This window comes from Lutra lutra, chromosome 17 (genome assembly GCF_902655055.1).
Source record: "Lutra lutra chromosome 17, mLutLut1.2, whole genome shotgun sequence".
Lineage (NCBI taxonomy): Eukaryota > Metazoa > Chordata > Mammalia > Carnivora > Mustelidae > Lutra > Lutra lutra.
In genome coordinates, this window is record NC_062294.1 from 42,388,051 (window position 1) to 42,404,508 (window position 16,458).

At 48.8% G+C, this 16,458-nt stretch overlaps 1 protein-coding gene across 3 annotated transcripts in view; it reads left to right on the forward strand.

The window, feature by feature from the left end:
- GARRE1 (granule associated Rac and RHOG effector 1) overlaps nt 1-15,401 on the forward strand; it is an 83,524-nt gene extending 68,123 nt beyond the window's left edge. For all 3 annotated transcript variants that reach the window (XM_047710617.1, XM_047710616.1, XM_047710615.1), the window contains 6 exons: nt 2,935-3,060; nt 3,950-4,983; nt 9,447-9,612; nt 10,316-10,453; nt 12,208-12,286; nt 12,770-15,401. In XM_047710617.1, coding sequence (XP_047566573.1) covers nt 2,935-3,060; nt 3,950-4,983; nt 9,447-9,612; nt 10,316-10,453; nt 12,208-12,286; nt 12,770-13,078 — 1,852 coding nt within the window. In that variant the 3' untranslated portion in view covers nt 13,079-15,401. The remainder of the gene's footprint in view (nt 1-2,934; nt 3,061-3,949; nt 4,984-9,446; nt 9,613-10,315; nt 10,454-12,207; nt 12,287-12,769) is intronic.
- The last annotated feature ends 1,057 nt before the right edge of the window (nt 15,402-16,458 follow it).

Consider the following 16,458-nt stretch of genomic DNA (forward strand, 5'->3'; position numbering starts at 1 on the left):
GGGCTCTGGGAATTTAAGAATGAGCAAGACAGATGGGCTCTCTGTCCCTAGTAGAGTCGACTTTGTAATGGGAGGGACGGTGAGGGGACAGCTAGCAAGCATAAGAGTTCAGTTCAAATCCTGGCACGTGTTTGAGGGGCTAGGAGCAGAATAATGTCACATGATGGAGAATGACAGGGGTGGTGCTGGGGAGGGGAGGCTGTTTGGGTGAGGCCAGTCACGAAGGGTCCTTCCTTGAAGATAAGACATTGGAAAGGAGCTGGCCATGGAGAGAGCAGATGGGGAAAGGATTTCTGAGGAGTGAACTGGCACGGCTAGAGATGTGGTGGGTGGTCATAGAGAGACTCACAGCAGCCAGGACTTGCAGTGTCCCCAAGGGACTTGGATTTTCTCAGAGCAGGTAGAGGGTTTTAAGCAAGTCTACGTGATTTGCCAAAAGAATGGTTTTCATCTTTTAAGGGGATTCTATCCATCAACTCTCAGGACTGATGAATTAATAAAAGTGCCGATTTGTTGATTTTCAGAAAGAAAAATTATTCTCCCCAGCAACTATAGTACTTCTTTCCGCATGACCAGCAAATGCTCTCCTAGTGGGCAAACATATGTGACCAGCCATATCACAGCCAGGAGTGGCTTGGGAGCACAGAGCAAAGATGTCCTAATAATCAGGAATTCCAGGCTGAGAGACTCGGGTACATGAACCCTGGCCAGGTCCGCCCGCCAAGATTCTCTCCCAGGAGTCCAGGGTCTGGTTGGGCACTGGCAGAGCTTGCCTTTCGCAGTGTTGCTGAGGCTGGCTGGCTCATATCCTCAGAGACCTATTTCTTTGCAAGCCCTCAGTCATGCTGGGGAGTGCTGCTGCCTTCTTAGATGGCTTTGCAAGTTGTCGACTTTACCACTTACCTGCCAGAGTGCCTAGCAGCAGACAGACAACATCTTCCTGGTTCTGTCTCTCAGAAGAGGCCTCTTGGTGGAGGTACCCTGAATGGGCACCATGGACCTGAATGGTGGGAAGCAGCTCTCAGGAGAGAAGGCTAGGCAGAAGCAGCAGAAGCAAAGGTCCTGAGATGTGGGCAAATCCAACATATTCAGGGAGCAAGCCAAAGCCTGTGACTGGGACAAGGGTAATGGAGGTGACAGTGGAGAGAGGTGTGGTCAGAGATACAGGAGGGATAAGGTCACAGAAACCTCCAAGGGTTGTTTAGATTTTCTTTCAGTCCTGACAGGATGCCACTGGAGGGTTTTAAACAGGGAAGTGATGTGTTCTGATTGGCGCTACCGGTTCACTCTGGCTCTCTGTGGAGCGTGGGCTGGAAGGGACAGCAGTAGGGGAGAGGAGACCAGCTGGGAGGTTGGTCCTGAGGCACAGATGCTGGTGGTTTCTTGGAGTAGAGCTGTAATAAAAGAGGTGGCGAGAAGTGCTTGGTTTGCTGGTGGACTGGCATGGGTTGCAGCTAGCCAGAGACGATGTAGAGGTTTGTGTACTTACAGAGGAAGTGTATAGGTTTCAGAGTGGTTTTTGATGGAGAGGAGAGGAAGCACTTGTGCTGACCAAGCTGCCTGTTAGATGTACCCAAGAGATGTCAAGTGTGCAGTTAGATTCAGGAGAGTGGGGTTCGGGAGGAGGGGGTCGGCTGGTGAAGGAAATTTGAGTCTTCCGTGGAAGATGGTCTGTACAGCTGCAGGACCGGATGCAGCATTGTGGGGAGAAAGAACAAAGCCTAAGACACGCTGCCATACCGAGGTCAGGGAAGCAGAGCAGGAGGAGTTAGCAGAGGAGACCAGGAAGGAGCTTGCCAGCCAGGTGGGAGGAAAGTTGAGCAAGTCTGGGGTCACCGAGCTACAGATGATAGTGTTCTGGGAGGAAAGAAGCATTGCACAAGTTGCTGAGATTGAGAAAGATAGAGACTGGTAATTGACCTCTGACACTGGCGAGATCAAAGGTGTTTGATAAAAGCTATTCTAGTGGAGTTATGGGGACCAAAGCCCAGCAGGAGTGGGGTGAGGGGAGACTAGGAGGTCAGGAAGAGGAGGAGGAGACAAAGTGTTTTGCTAAAAGGGGGAGTAGGGAACTTAGCAGTATCTGGAGGGGAATGTGGGGCTGAGAGAAAGAAGCTGGTCTGTGAGGCCAGTTTGTTGGCCCAAGTGAATGTCATGGGGTGGGGGGATTAGGTGAGCAGGGGTCCTCAGGAAAGCAGGAGGGTACAGAGCATGCAGTGCTCAGCTGGAGAGTCAGCCAGTGGCAGAACAGGCCTTGTCTTCCACCCTGACCATGACCGGAGGAGCAGGCTGGTAGTGTGGGCACGGGCACTCGAGGGGGTGGATTAGTGATAAGGAGAGGGACCAGATCTCCTCTTGGTGACATGAGGGTTGTGATGGGAAGGAAGGGGAGAAGCGGCAGGGATGGCCGAGCTCGGAGGATAGGGGATGCGGGCTGAAGTGGTCAGCTTGGAAAGGGAAAACATTCACTCATGTGGGAAGGCCATGTTTGCTGCTTACCTGAAGTTTACAGTGAGTCCAGGTTTGTCCCTCCTTTGACCTTTAGTTTCTTGGGGACAAGGGTGTTTTGGAAAGGGTGTCAGATCCCAGAATCTGAACACAGTAGGACAGAAAGTCAAGGGCGGAGCCAGTGTGGACAGGAAGAGGGCATCAGGGCCCCCAGAACATAGCCCCTCCACTGAACCCTTCTCTTCCTACCAAACAGACTCGAGAGAATTAGAAATCTAGGGTGATCGCAGCCCCTGTGGCTTTCTCCTCCCGTTGCACAGCAGAAAGTTCCAGTGTTAGCCTTGTCATTCTCTAACTGGTCTTTAATTACTGAATTTTCATTTGGTGCCCAAAGCATGTAAACATTGTAGCCTTTTGTACAAAGCCTACTTGGGACCCTTTTTCAGAGCAGTGCCACCCATACTGACATGGCTGCCTCCTGCCTAGGTGCCTGAAGGAAGACCCCGCTACCATGTCCCTGCTGCAGAGAAGCCTCGATCCTGAGAAGACCCTGGGGCTGGTGGACGTGCTCTACACGGCCGTGCTGGACCTCAGCCGCTGGAGGGCAGGGAGGTGGGTGTCCCTGCTGATCACCCGAAGTAGCTCACATTCAGGCCCATAGTCAGGGACGGTGTGCCCGCGTACAGTCTCCTGCACACTCACATTGCTGATCCTTTGTGAGGAAGTAAGGCGAGAAAGAGAACTTTTTGGTCACTTAAATTTGGAATCATTTCGAACTTACTGGAAAGTTGCATTCGTACCAAGCATTGCTCTCTGCCCTTTATCCAGATTCCTCGGTTACTTAACATGTTTGCCTTCATTGGTTTTACCATTTGAGAGTAAGTCCATCAAAAGGATTTTAGCCCAACTCATATTCTCCTCATGAACGAAGACCAGAGAAATGTGTAGAAAATTTACTTAATATCCTACATGAAATTTATGTCTGTCTGAAAGCAGCTGACAGTCACAAGACCATCTCTGGGAATTATGAACTTCAGAATGGTAGGGACCTTGAACATCCAGCCGTGGGACCCCTTTCTGAACTCAAAAGTGCCAAGGCCCGGAACACTGCTGTGGCTTGTCCCAGGTCACAGCAGCCATCACCTGCTTCAGCCCCACACCCTTTCCATCTCTGGGGCTCTCTTTCGGTACTAGGAAAGTTCTGGAAAACCCTGGAAGTAACAGGTGTCTGTTCTTGGCACTGTCTGTGCCAAGGCAACATGCTGCATGGTGTCACTGAGTTCTGCCCACTGCCCTACCCCTACCCACGTCCCTCTGCTGGATCAATCCTATGTACACTTAAAAGTCTGGGGTGTTTATTTTATTTCTCTATAAAATAGGTGAACATGACACCAGGCAACTAGAGAGACTGTTTTTGTCCTTAAAACCTTTTTTTAGATGCAAAGAGATCCATTTTGTGTTTTGTCTTTTTTTAATTTTTAATATGTTTCTGTTGAAATAGGGAACAAGCTTTACCCTGCATACAGATCCAGCTTCAAAGGGAGATCTGCGATTTTGGGAATCAGGCTGACCTGCCTTCTGGGAACGGGAACAAATCCTCAGGCGGCCTGCAGAAGACATTCTCCAAGCTGACATCCCGGTTCACCAAGAAAGCTTCATGCACCAGCTCTAGTAGCAGCACAAATTATTCCATCCCAAATACCCCTTCCAAAAACCTCTTCATAGCTGGGTGTTCGGAAGAGAAGGCCAAAATGCCCAGCAATATTGATTCAAGGTTACAAAGCATTTTGAACATTGGTAATTTCCCTAGGACTACAGACCCTTCACAGTCAGCGCAGAATTCCAGTAAGCAGATGGCCAATGGTTTTCTCATGGAGAGACGTGACAACTTCCTGCCGGGGGATGATGGCAAGGACGAGAAGGGCATGAACTTACCAACCGATCAGGAAATGCAGGAGGTGATCGATTTTCTCTCGGGCTTTAACATGGGCCAGTCACATCAGGGCTCCCCATTGGTGACAAGGCGTAATTCTGCTGCCACAGCCATGGTGACTGAACAGAAGGCAGGAGCTATGCCGCCACAGCAGCCACCACTGCCAGTGCCCGCTCCACCGCGGCCACCCCAGGCTGGAGCCCACGCCCCTCTGACCCCCCAGCCCGGCCTGGCGCCTCAGCAGCCGTCCCCAAAGCAGCAACAACCCCAGGTCCAGTACTACCAACACCTGCTCCAGCCCATTGGACCTCAGCAGCCCCTTCCCCAGCCTCGGGCCCCTGGGAAGTGGGTGCATGGCTCAGCCCAGCAGCCCACCCAGCCAGTCGGAGCAGGTCTGTCTCCTCTCGGCCAGTGGCCTGGCATATGTGATCTCAGTTCTGACGTGTACAGCTTGGGTCTGGTGAGCAGCTATATGGATAACGTGATGTCGGAGGTTTTGGGGCAGAAGCCACAGGGACCTAGAAATAACACCTGGCCAAACCGTGACCAAAGTGATGGCGTCTTTGGGATGTTGGGAGAGATTCTGCCCTTTGATCCTGCAGGTATGTGGACCACCCCCCACCCTGTGCCGACCTTGGGGTTTTCACAGAAATGTAATCACTGGGACTTCATAGGGCCCATCTGATACAGCCTTACTTGTGGGGGCAAGTGAACTGCTAATTTCCCTTTAAAGACCTTTTCTCGCTGTCGGATGGCAAGTATGGGACACATCCAGCAAAGGTAGGCAGCCATGGTGAGAATGAGACTAGGAAGGTAAGGACCACTAGTTTTCTCTCTGTGCAGAGGCTGGGATCGAGGCCATGAGAAGTTCCTCGAATGGCTCCACATCCCAAAGTTGAAGTGGGCTTCTGTCTGGGCCCTCCTATTCGTGGGAGCCAAGGCATCAGGCCCTTTGTGAACTGCTCTTTCCCTGATTATATAACCTGGTCTATGCTTAAATGCCAGGACCTATGAAAGGTGGTAGAGCATCCTCCTGCCTTCAGAGAATATGGCTTCTCCTGGCCTCAACAGTGTGAAGATACCACCAGAGTTATCTCACAAAATTAGAAAAAGAATTTAGAAATAGACAAAAATAAACTAGGAGGAGGAAGTAATTAAGGAAAAAAGCCAAGATTAATTGAATTTAGAAGAAAAATATAGTAGCAATTATAAGGAAAATCTAAAAAGGTCTCTTGAAGGCCAACAGAATAGATAAGCCAATTTATTGTAAGTCTCAGTAAGATGAGAGCAAAGAGAAACAAGATTAGGAAAGAGAAAGGAGGGGCACCTGGATGGCTCAGTTGGTTAAGCCTCTGCCTTCGGCTGTGGTCATAATGCTGGCGTCCTAGATCAAGTCCTGCATTGAGCTCCTTGCTCAGCAGGGAGCCTGATTTTCCCTCTGCCTCTGCCTGCTGCTCCCCCTGCTTTTGCCCTCTCTCTCCCTCTCTCTCTCTCTGACAAATAAATAAATTTTAAAAATAAACAAATAGGGACGCCTGGGTGGCTCAGTTGGTTAAGCCGCTGCCTTCGGCTCAGGTCATGATCCCAGCATCCTGGGATCGAGTCCCGCATCGGGCTCCTTGTTCTGTGGGGAGCCTGCTTCTCCCTCTGCCTCTGCCTGCCACTCTGTCTGCCTGTGCTCTCTCTCTCTCTCTCTGACAAATAAATAAATAAAATATTTAAAAAAAAATAATAAAAATAAAAAAAAAATAAACAAATAAAATCTTAAAAAAAGAAAGATGTCATTTCAGAAATAGGAGAGATTAAAAGAAGTTTAAGACGTTACTACATACGACTCAATGACAACATATTTGAAAAGTGAATGGAAAAATGACTTCTTTCCTAATAAAATACACATCACCAAAATTGTGCCAAGAAGTGGAAAACCTGCCTAGATCTGTTTCAGTGGAAGAAATTGGAACAGTAATTATGAGGCCAACACAATTTTCCCATAAAAACTTCATAAAGTTATTTAAAAGGTTATTTGAAAGCAAACCGTAGTCCTCTGTTTATGAGTATGGATAGAGGCGGGATGACAGAGCCGTGATGGGAAGGCAGTTCTCTGTTACTACCGCCGGCATAGGCAGGTGGGACAGTGGAAGGACTCGCTGCTGCTCAGTAACCCATGGTGTCACCCCACTGCATGAGAGGTCACACAACAATAGAAGTTATAAAGACATTTGATAAAAGCCACCAGTGATTAAAAAAAAAAAAAAAAAAAAACAGGGGCACCTGGGTGGCTCAGTGGGTAAAGCCTCTGCCTTCGGCTCAGGTTATGATCTCAGGGTCCTGGGATCAAGCCCCGAGTTGGGCTCTCTGCTCAGCAGGGAGCCTGCTTCCCTTCCTCTCTCTCTGCCTGCCTCTCTGTCTACTTGTGATCTCTTGTCTGTCAAATAAATAAATAAAATCTTAAAAAAAAAAAAAAAAAAGAAGAAAGAAAAACCTCCAAGTAAGACAGGAATAGAAAGAAATTTCTTTAAAAAAAAGAAAGAAAGAAAGAAATTTCTTGAATATTAAAAAGACTGTCTACCAAAAGCCAGGAGCAAGAATTACTCTGTATAGTGAAACAGAATCATTCCAGTTTAAATCAAGACCCAGACAGTAGCAACTGTTACTGCCAGTAGCGTGTAACTTTGTCTTGGACTTTCTAGCAAATACAGCCAGACATGTGAATAAGCTTTAGAAAAAAGATACACGGAAAGCACATCTCTTTGCTGGCGACAGAATTGGAGGGGGGAAAACCCAACAAGACTCCTTAATTAAAAAAAAAAAACGAATTAGCGAATCTGATAAGGTGGGTGGTTGCAAGATAAATACATAGAAATGCATTACTCTTTAACGTAGCAGAAGGTATGCCGGTGGAAAATAAATTCTGTTTAAGGAGAATACTGTAAAATACATAAATAACTATAGCAAATATTTATATAAATAACCAGCAGAAGAGGAATTCCCTGCTCAAACAGCCCAGCATTTGCTACTAATGGAAAGAAATGTTTCCTTAGGTTGTCTAAAAATCCCTCATACTGCTGCTCACACTTTCTTGTTCTCTGGTAGATGTGGGCAACCTTGGAACCTGGGGCACAGGAAGGGCCCATGGTTCCATCCCGCTCCGGAAAAGCAGGCCCCACCTGGCTGCCACTGACTGGGGTGGGCGCAGTGCCGCACAGGGCATTTTTTCAACTGCTCTTAGACAGTCTGTACATCTTTTAATAGTCATGCAATTAAGTCCAGAGTATAAACACTCTTTGGCAGAATTTTACCGTTTTTGATCTTTGTTGAGTCCTGGATGGCCTCTATGTCTTTAAGCTACAAATGCTATTAGCTTCATCTGCTGCCTGTCCTTTCTGATCTGCAGGTCCTTGATGGACCTTCCTGCAGACCCCGCCCTAAGGGGTCTTTCCCCAAACGAAGGAAGGGCACTCCTCTGGATAGATGAAATTACAGAAGGCCCCATCTCGGGCAAGGCCAGTTCTCTCACAGGGTGCCCCTTCTTGACAGGGCACACTTAGCCTCTGGAGGCATAGCTTGACTCACTGGGAAGGGGGCTTTGATTTCAGCGCAGCCCCTCCCTTCCCTTGTTGTGGGCATCTTTGTGCGGTGTGCGCAGTCTTACCGGCAGTCCTTTGGCAGTGCCCTGAGGATGAGCTAAGAATGAGACTTTGCCCTAGTATCTTTCCCAGCTTGAAGCTTTGAGTATACACTGCTGAGTCATGTTCCGCTTGTGAACCATAGATACCTTCCTGCCGTATCATCATCTTCTTTTTTTTTTTTCTTAAGATTTTATTTATTTATTTGGGAGAGAGAGAGAGATAGCCAGAGAGAGCATGAGCAGGGAGGAGAGGGAGAAGCAGGCCTCCTGCTGAGCAGGGAGCCCAACACAGGGCTCAATCCCAGGACCCCAGTATCATGATCTGAGCTGAAGGCAGAAGCTTAACCAACTGAGCCACCCAGGTGCCCCCTCTTGCGTCCTCCATCCCCCGCCGTATCTTCTTGTTTGACTTTTTCTCTCAGCGTCCTCTATGCTGTTTTTTCCTCCCACTTGTACTGTCCTGCCCATTCTTACTCAGCTCTGGCCAGTATGTTTCGAGTCACCTTTTTTTTTTTTTTTTTAAGATTTTATTTATTTATTTGACACAGAGAGAAAGAGAGAGGGAACGCAAGCAGGGGGAGTGGGAGAAGGAGAAGGGGATTCCCCACTAAGCAGGGGGCCCAATGTGGGGCTCAATCCCAGGACCCTTTGAGCCAAAGGCAAACGCTTCACCGACAGTCACCCAGGCGCCCCTCTAGTCACCTCTTAATACCTCTGAAATTCTGAAATTTCATTTCATTCATTACTCACTCTCTTCACACAGAGTGAGTAGATCTGCCATCCAATATCCAGGAAAATCCTGGATTCAGATTGGGCCAAGTGGCAATGACACTGATGCTTTGACAACTTTAAGGTTACTAGTTCGCTTAGAGACATCAATCATATGATTTTCTTTTTTTTTTTTTTAAGATTTTATTTATTTATTTGACAGAGATCACAAGTAGGCAGAGAGGCAGGCAGAGAGAGAGGAGGAAGCAGGCTCCCCACTGAGCAGAGAGCCTGATGTGTGGCTCGATCTGAGGACCCTGGGATCATGACCCGAGCTGAAGGCAGAGGCTTTAACCCACTGAGCCACCCAGGCGCCCCAATCATATGATTTTCTAAGTTGTTATGTAGGTAGCACCAGACATGGGAACATTGTTAAGTATCTGGTATTTGTCTTTAAACTTTAACCTTGGATCCTTTTTTGTTCTCTTTCGGTCCCACTCAGCCTGCCTCTGTCCTAGGCCTAACTCTTCTTGACAGTCCCTGTGCACACCCTGTCCCCCAGGTCAGATGTTGGGCTGAAAGCCCCAGTCCTACAGCTCTTGGGGCCACCAGCCTGGCAGCACCTCCCCACTTTTCACTGTGTGTGTGACCGGCACGTGCTCGGGCAGCAGGGAAGGAAACAACCCCTCTCTCTCCTCAACCCCTCTCTCCCCCTTTGTCTTAACACAGTGGGTTCGGACCCCGAGTTTGCTCGCTACGTGGCAGGAGTGAGCCAGGCAATGCAGCAGAAGCGGCAAGTGCAACATGGCCGCCGCCCAGGCCACCCCCGGGGCCACTGGCCCCCCATGGATGATGCCCATCGGACCTGGCCTTTCCCAGAGTTCTTCACAGAAGGGTGAGTGCTGGGGGGGTGGAGGGAAACTGAGTTTGGGCCCTGGGGATCCCCAGGGGCCCTCTGCACTCTTATCAGACAACTCGATGATTCCAAGCCCATCTGGTCAGATTCCAGGTGGTCAGAGTTTTGTGACAGACCCAAAGATGCCGAGTGCCATGATATGCCCCTGTGAACACACCATTGGTAGAAATTGATCATTTTCGGCACGTACTCTTCTGCCCAGAACCAGGAACTTACCTGATGGTGTTTGTGAGGTCACTGAATATTTAACACAGTCTCTGTGCTGAAATGGGCATGGCTGTGAACCCCAGGCGATTCATGGAATGCAAATCTTGTGAACTCCAAAAAGCAAATGTGTATGGTTCAGATACCAGTGTATCCAGAGAACTGTGGATTTGCATGTCTCTTATTGCCACCCGGTTAATAAATCTGGACAGCTAATGACCATTTCAGCTTTTTGTTCTAACATGAATTACACATGCAAACCAAAGGCTTCCAAGAAGAATACGGGACAGCGAAGAGTACATGTTACTTTTGAAATAAGGGACAGGAAGGAAAGCTCGGGTTTTTAGAAGGGGAGACAAGAGACCGTGATCTGGTTGTTAGATGAGTGTGGGGTAGTGGGGAAAGCCTCGGGCATGTCCGGCTGGTGTCCAGGCTGGCTGTAGGAGGCCCGGGACCAGCTTCTCTCTCTGGCTTTCAGGGACGGCCTGCACAGCGGCTGGTCAGGTGCTCAGGGGGACTCCGCCAGCTCAAGTGATGAGACATCCTCCGCCAATGGGGACAGTTTGTTCTCCATGTTTTCAGGGCCTGACCTCGTGGCTGCTGTCAAGCAGAGAAGGTATGAAGAGATTTTTTTTTTTTTTTGAGATTTTATTTATTTATTTGACACAGAGAGAGATCACAGGTAGGCAGAGAGGCAGGCAGAGAGCGAGAGGGGGAAGCAGTCTCCCTGCTGAGCAGAGAGCCCAATGTGGGGCTCGATCCCAGGACCCTGGGATCATGACCTGAGTCGAAGGCAGAGGTTTAACCCACTGAGCTACCCAGGTGCCCCGAAGAGATTTTTAAAAGCAAAGGATAGAGAGGCACATGAATGTGTTCCCCAGCTCATTCCTCTGGAAAGCTCAGGAACGCCATGGCTCCCAGTCAGCCTGGTGTGAGAGAGGCAGAGGGCCTCTGTTAGCATGGCCTCGCTGTAGCCCAGGCTCCCCGTGGGCTTGCTTGTAGCCCAGGTGACTTAACATTGGGTTGAGGCTTCACTGGCAGAAGAGTTTCATGCAAGTAGGAGCCAGAAATACCAGTAGGAGGCAAGGGAGGGTTCTGGAGATAGGTCTGGACACTGGTCTGAGCCTTATAAGAGGCAGCCCTTTCTGTGGAAGGAGCAGGACCAGGATGACTAGGTTCTAATCAGGACTCACCAATAGGCTTTGCAACTCCAAACAAGGACCTGGCCCTCTCTGTTCCTTAGTTTCTTCATCAAAGTTGAAAAGAAAACATAATAGAGTATATTCAGGTCTAAGAAGTTTTTTGAAAGTAGGGGTGCTTGACTGGCTCATTTGGTAGAGCATGAGACTCCCGGTGTCAGGGTCATGAGTTCAAGCCCCTCGTTGGGCATCATGACTAGTCAAAAAATAAAAATAAAAATAAAAAAGAAGGGAAGGGAAAAGAAAAAAGGAAAAGAAAAAAATCAAACATGTTAGGTTCAGTTAGTTGCTATGATGAAAAAATGGTGGGTGCCAGGGTGGCTCAGTTGGTTAAGCATCAGACTCTTGATATCGGCTCTTAATCTCAAGAGTCGTGAGTTCAGGCTCTACATTGGGTTCCACACTGGGCGTGGAGCCTACTTAAAAAAAGAAAAAATACACACACACACACACACACACACACACACACACATATGTGTATATATATAGGGGTCAGGGAGGCCTCTGATGAGCAGACAGCTGAACACAATGAGGGAGCAGCTGGTGAGAGACTGGCATTGGGGTGTGTGTGAGAGAGAAGAATCAGGGATGATATGCGAGGTTTTGGCTGGAGCATCTGTCTGAAAGGACGTGCCAAGGAGCTGAGACTGGAGGAGCAGGATTGAGCCAGGGGTAGCATTTAAGATGTCTGCGTTAGACAAGGGAAATCGGAGAGGCCGATGAGCGGCGAGGAAGCCGCCAGGAGCGTGGCCTCTTAGAGACCGCTGTTTGCAGGTGGGAGCACGGAAGACTGATTTACTTGGCTTGGAGCTTGCTCCATCCTGCCTTTTTTGTTCAACATTAAAACAGAAATTTTTCATGTTTGTAGTTAAAACTAACAGTCTTTTAAGTCCCACTTCCCCAGGGCATGGTAAACAGTCAGTGTCCATTGACTGCATTAACAAAAGCCAGAGCCAGCAGACTGAAAGCCGCTGGAAGAGCCAGCCCCTCACCCCAAGCCGAGAGGCCTCCTGGGAGTGCTCCGTTCACTGCCCACCACCCGATCCCCTGCGTGCAGTGGACCCAGGGTCTCCCCACCTAGAACCAGCACCCAGAACCAGGTGGCCAATGTGTCAAGGTCAGCAGGACAGCAAGCCAGGCGCCCACTGCACTGAGCTCTTGGTTCTTTCAGGAAACACAGCAGTGGAGAGCAGGAGACCAGCACGCTCCCCTCACCGCCTCTTCTTACCACAGTGGAGGACGTGAACCAGGTACCATGGGCCCTGCTCTGGCCACAGAGGGCCAGCTGTGTGGGGTACAGACCATGAGCGAGGTTCCAAAGCTTAAGTTTCAAGAGGGCTTCAAAGATGGGTTCTTTGTGGTGAACAACTTTTTTCCCCATGATTAACCATCTCACCTGACTCAGAGCCAGATGTAGAGGAGCCCCTAGGGTCCACCGTGATAGCCAGTAGCCACATTTGGCTATTTAAATTGGAATGGATCCAATATAAATACAAATTGAGTTCCTTAGTAGCACTGGCCACATGCGGGGAGTGTCTACTGCATTGAACAGCACACGCCCAGAACATTTCTGTCACTGCAAGTTCAGCTGGATGGTGCTGCTCCAGGGCTGTGGGGAAGGTGAGGGGCTCCTCCCCTGTCTCCCAGGTGGGGATAAGGACCAGAGACCTGGGGAGGTGGGAAAAGATGACAAATTGCCAGAATGCCACTAAGAACCCTCTTCTGTCTCTCAGGATAACAAAACCAAAACGTGGCCCCCCAAAGCGCCCTGGCAGCACCCGGCCCCGCTGCCCAGCACACTGCCCAGCCCGAGCGCCCCACTCTACGCAGTTGCCAGCCCCGGCAGCCAGTGGAACGACACCATGCAGATGCTGCAGTCGCCAGTGTGGGCCGCGACCAGCGACTGCAGCGCCGCCTCCTTTACCTATGTGCAGACCCCACCACAGCCCCCACCCCCACCAGCACACAAGGCAGCATCCAAGGGCTTCAAGGCCTTCCCCGGGAAGGCTGAGCGCCGGCCGGCCTACTTGCCCCAGTACTGACCCAGGGGCAGCCTGCCTGCCTTGCCCAGAGCTGTTGGGGCCAGCGTCCCCACCCCAGGGCTGACTAGCTGGCACCAGCCCCCCCAGAGGACCAGTGCACCCCTGTCCCAGGCAGGGATCCCTGGGGATGTGGGTAGTTGGCAGCTCCAAGCCTTTAAGGCCTGGCTTCTCAAACTTTGGAGGCATCAGAGCCCTGGAGGGCCAGCTGGAAACAGCTTTCTGACCCTCAGGGAGATGCTGGGGGATCTTTGAGCTATAAGCTCCCCCAGTAATTCTGGTGCAGGTGGGCCATAGGCCACACTTTGAGAAACACAGCTCTCAAGTTTGTAGTCCCACTGTGTGTGTTGGGAAGGCCTCAGGCCTAAAGGCTGAGAGCAAAACTGACCATTCTTCTGAAACCCTCCCCCTCCTTCTTAACACGTTGAGTGATGACCACATCAATCACTGTATTTTATAGCTATTTTTCATATAGGTTTTTAGTTAAAACATCTCCCGCCTAAAACGCATTGAATATTTTAAGATAACAAATACAGAGGCTGGATATTTGTTCAACACTATCTTTATTTAAGCTTACACAAAACGGGCAGAGTATAGAATACTTGTGATTGGAAGCAATCACCTGTTTTTTCTGTGGGTGGGCAGCCAGCCCCTCGCCACCCCAAGCAGCACCCCAGGGGTGCAGTCCTGACTGGATTTACAAAGCCAGGATCGTTTGAGAGGCGTATTCCTGATGGTGCATGGAGATGAGCCGGCCGGCTGCTGTGCGTGCGCCGGATGACATTGCACCTGCTGCCCTCAGATCCACACGTGGCCAGAGGCTTTGACACAGTCTCCAAACTTGGGGGTGTGGTCAAGAGGCTGCACAAAGACACCTGCACTTGAACTTGCAGTAACATTTGTGAGCTGGCTCAAGACAAACCAATTAAGATGTAGATAGGAATTAATTTAAAGTCGTTTCTTTAAAAAAAAAAAAAAAAACACAAGAACAAAAAAACCACCTCATTTTCAGTTGACATGTGCCATTAAAGAGGTAACATCCTGTGGATTTAGGGATATTTTCCAGCCAGAATGGATCCAGAAGAATTGAATGGTGCTTAAATTGAGAAATAATGATACATATATCTCTACAGAGTAGACATATCCCGCTGTATATTAATTGAGGTTACAGAAGTTCTTTATATAAAACTTATTTAAATTTTTCATATTTCATCTTTGAAAAAGTCTAATTGAGAAAAATCCATAATATTTTCTGGTATGAAAGTTGGACAGTATTAATATTTTTTTTATATTTTCTTAAATCATTAAACCATTTTAATATATATGTTAACTACTAATAAATGGTTTATTCTTTCTAACTCCATATAAGCTTTTCCAGCAGAGATTGTAATAACACATTTATGTTCTCATTTTTCTACGGATATAAGTAAATTTATATTTAAAAATACCAAAAAGAAAAAATATATATGTATATGTATGTATACACACTAATGATAGAGGCCCCCTGGGGTGTCTGAGCCCAGCCATCTGAATTTTTAGTACTGTGTTGCCAGGCTGTTTGCAGGCCTCGGGTGTCGTCTTTTGTGCTGTGTGGGGATGCCGTTGCTGCCTGTACTTCTGATCCTTTCACCGTGGCTTCCGAACATTCACCTCACCATGTTTACAAAGAACTATCTTGTACATAGACTTCTCCAGGCACGTGCTTTGCACCAACCCTGCGTGGCTCTTGTCTCTGTTCGCTGTCCCAGTGTGTATTTGTCTGAGCGCGTTTGTGGCTGTTTTCCTTGTAAGGTAGTTTTCTGTTTTCCTTCTGTAATGTGTCCACAGTACCTTGTATTTTCAAGTTCAATTATACTGAAGTACTCGTTTTAATAGTGCCTCCCCAAAGACCTCACCCTGGACAGAGGTCAGCCCTTGACGCCCCAGTGCAGGTGACCTTGACACTGCTACATTGTCACTCTCTGGTCTGTTTTTCTCAATTAAGCGGGACGTTTTGTAATCGCATCTCCGTGGGCTGTGAGACTGTGTGAAGCTGTTTGTGTGGTCTCCTTGTAGGTGCTGTGTTCTCAGCACCGCCTTGCTCTGAACACTGGTAATTCCAGGTGCTGCGCTCGGCAGAGGGGTCTTGCCAAAGCGCATGTGTGTGCGTGTGTGAGTGTGTGTGTCCTTTGCATGGCCGAGCGTGACTGCCTTGCTCGGGCATCAGCAGGACATCGTGTGAATAGTTACAACGCTTCCAAACTGGAACTCTACATTTTGTATCTTACTTTTAAAGCTCCTATAAGTAAAATAACTATTGGCTTTATTAAAAATATACATTTAATAATACTTTGTATCTCTGTTTGAAATGAACTGCAGCAGACACACGAGAAGCCCTGCCTGGTTCATGACTTTGAAAAGGGACACCCGCATTGCTTTTTAGGTCATCCCAGCCCCTGGTTCTGAGACCTCGAGAGAGGAAAGACCACTGGGACTATTAAGATGAGCTGGGGTGGGTGAGCAGGAAGTATGTGACCTACTACACCTCTCCATTTGGCTTCCCTAAGGCCAATTGCTGGAAGAGGCTTCTGTAGGGACAGAACCAATGTCATGGTGAAGGAGACCACCTGGAAGGATGCAGGTTCTCTCCTTAGGTTGTGGCCTGTCAATACCCACCTTCCACCAACCCTGGGCACTATGAACCGCCCAGCCAGCCTTTCCAAGAAGCAGACCCAGGGATGAGCTCTCCCCCTGCTCTGCCAGGGACCCCATATTTGGCAAAGAAACCATACCTTTCAGGGACAAGGACTAGTCTCATTGGATGATATCCTCCTGCTCAGCAAAAGAAAAGCTTGTTCAGTGAGAACCACAAAGGGAGGGTGGGTTACAGGAGAATTTCAACTTCTTTTCACTTAAAGCAAGACATTAGTTGATCAAAATTTCTTTTCATGAACACAGGAAAATGGGTATGAGCATTAATCTATAACCTACCAGTGTAAGTACTGCTCAGCCTTCTTTCTGCTGAAATGCTCAGAAGCCAGAGCCTTCTAAGAGCACCCCAGGACAAGGCTGCTTAGTAACAGCTGTGTTGCATGAGTGTGCTAGGAAATACACTAGAAGTGCATATTAAAATGCTAGCCTTTTATTCAAGCATGTTCCTCTTCAACACCAGTACGTGGTGCTGTTCACTGACTTCGATTCACAGCAGTGGTGGAGACAAGAGGAGTCCCAGGGCCTGGCTACATGCCCGATGGTTGAGTGGAAACCTGAACAGATGTTACACCTGAGCTGCAAGAGGGTCCTTGGGAGGCTGGTGACCCTTCCTTTGTCACCTGGGGGACCCTGGCAAAGTAGGGCATCCAGCTTAAGGAGTGTTGCTGAAACACGGCATGCCAGCTATGGCA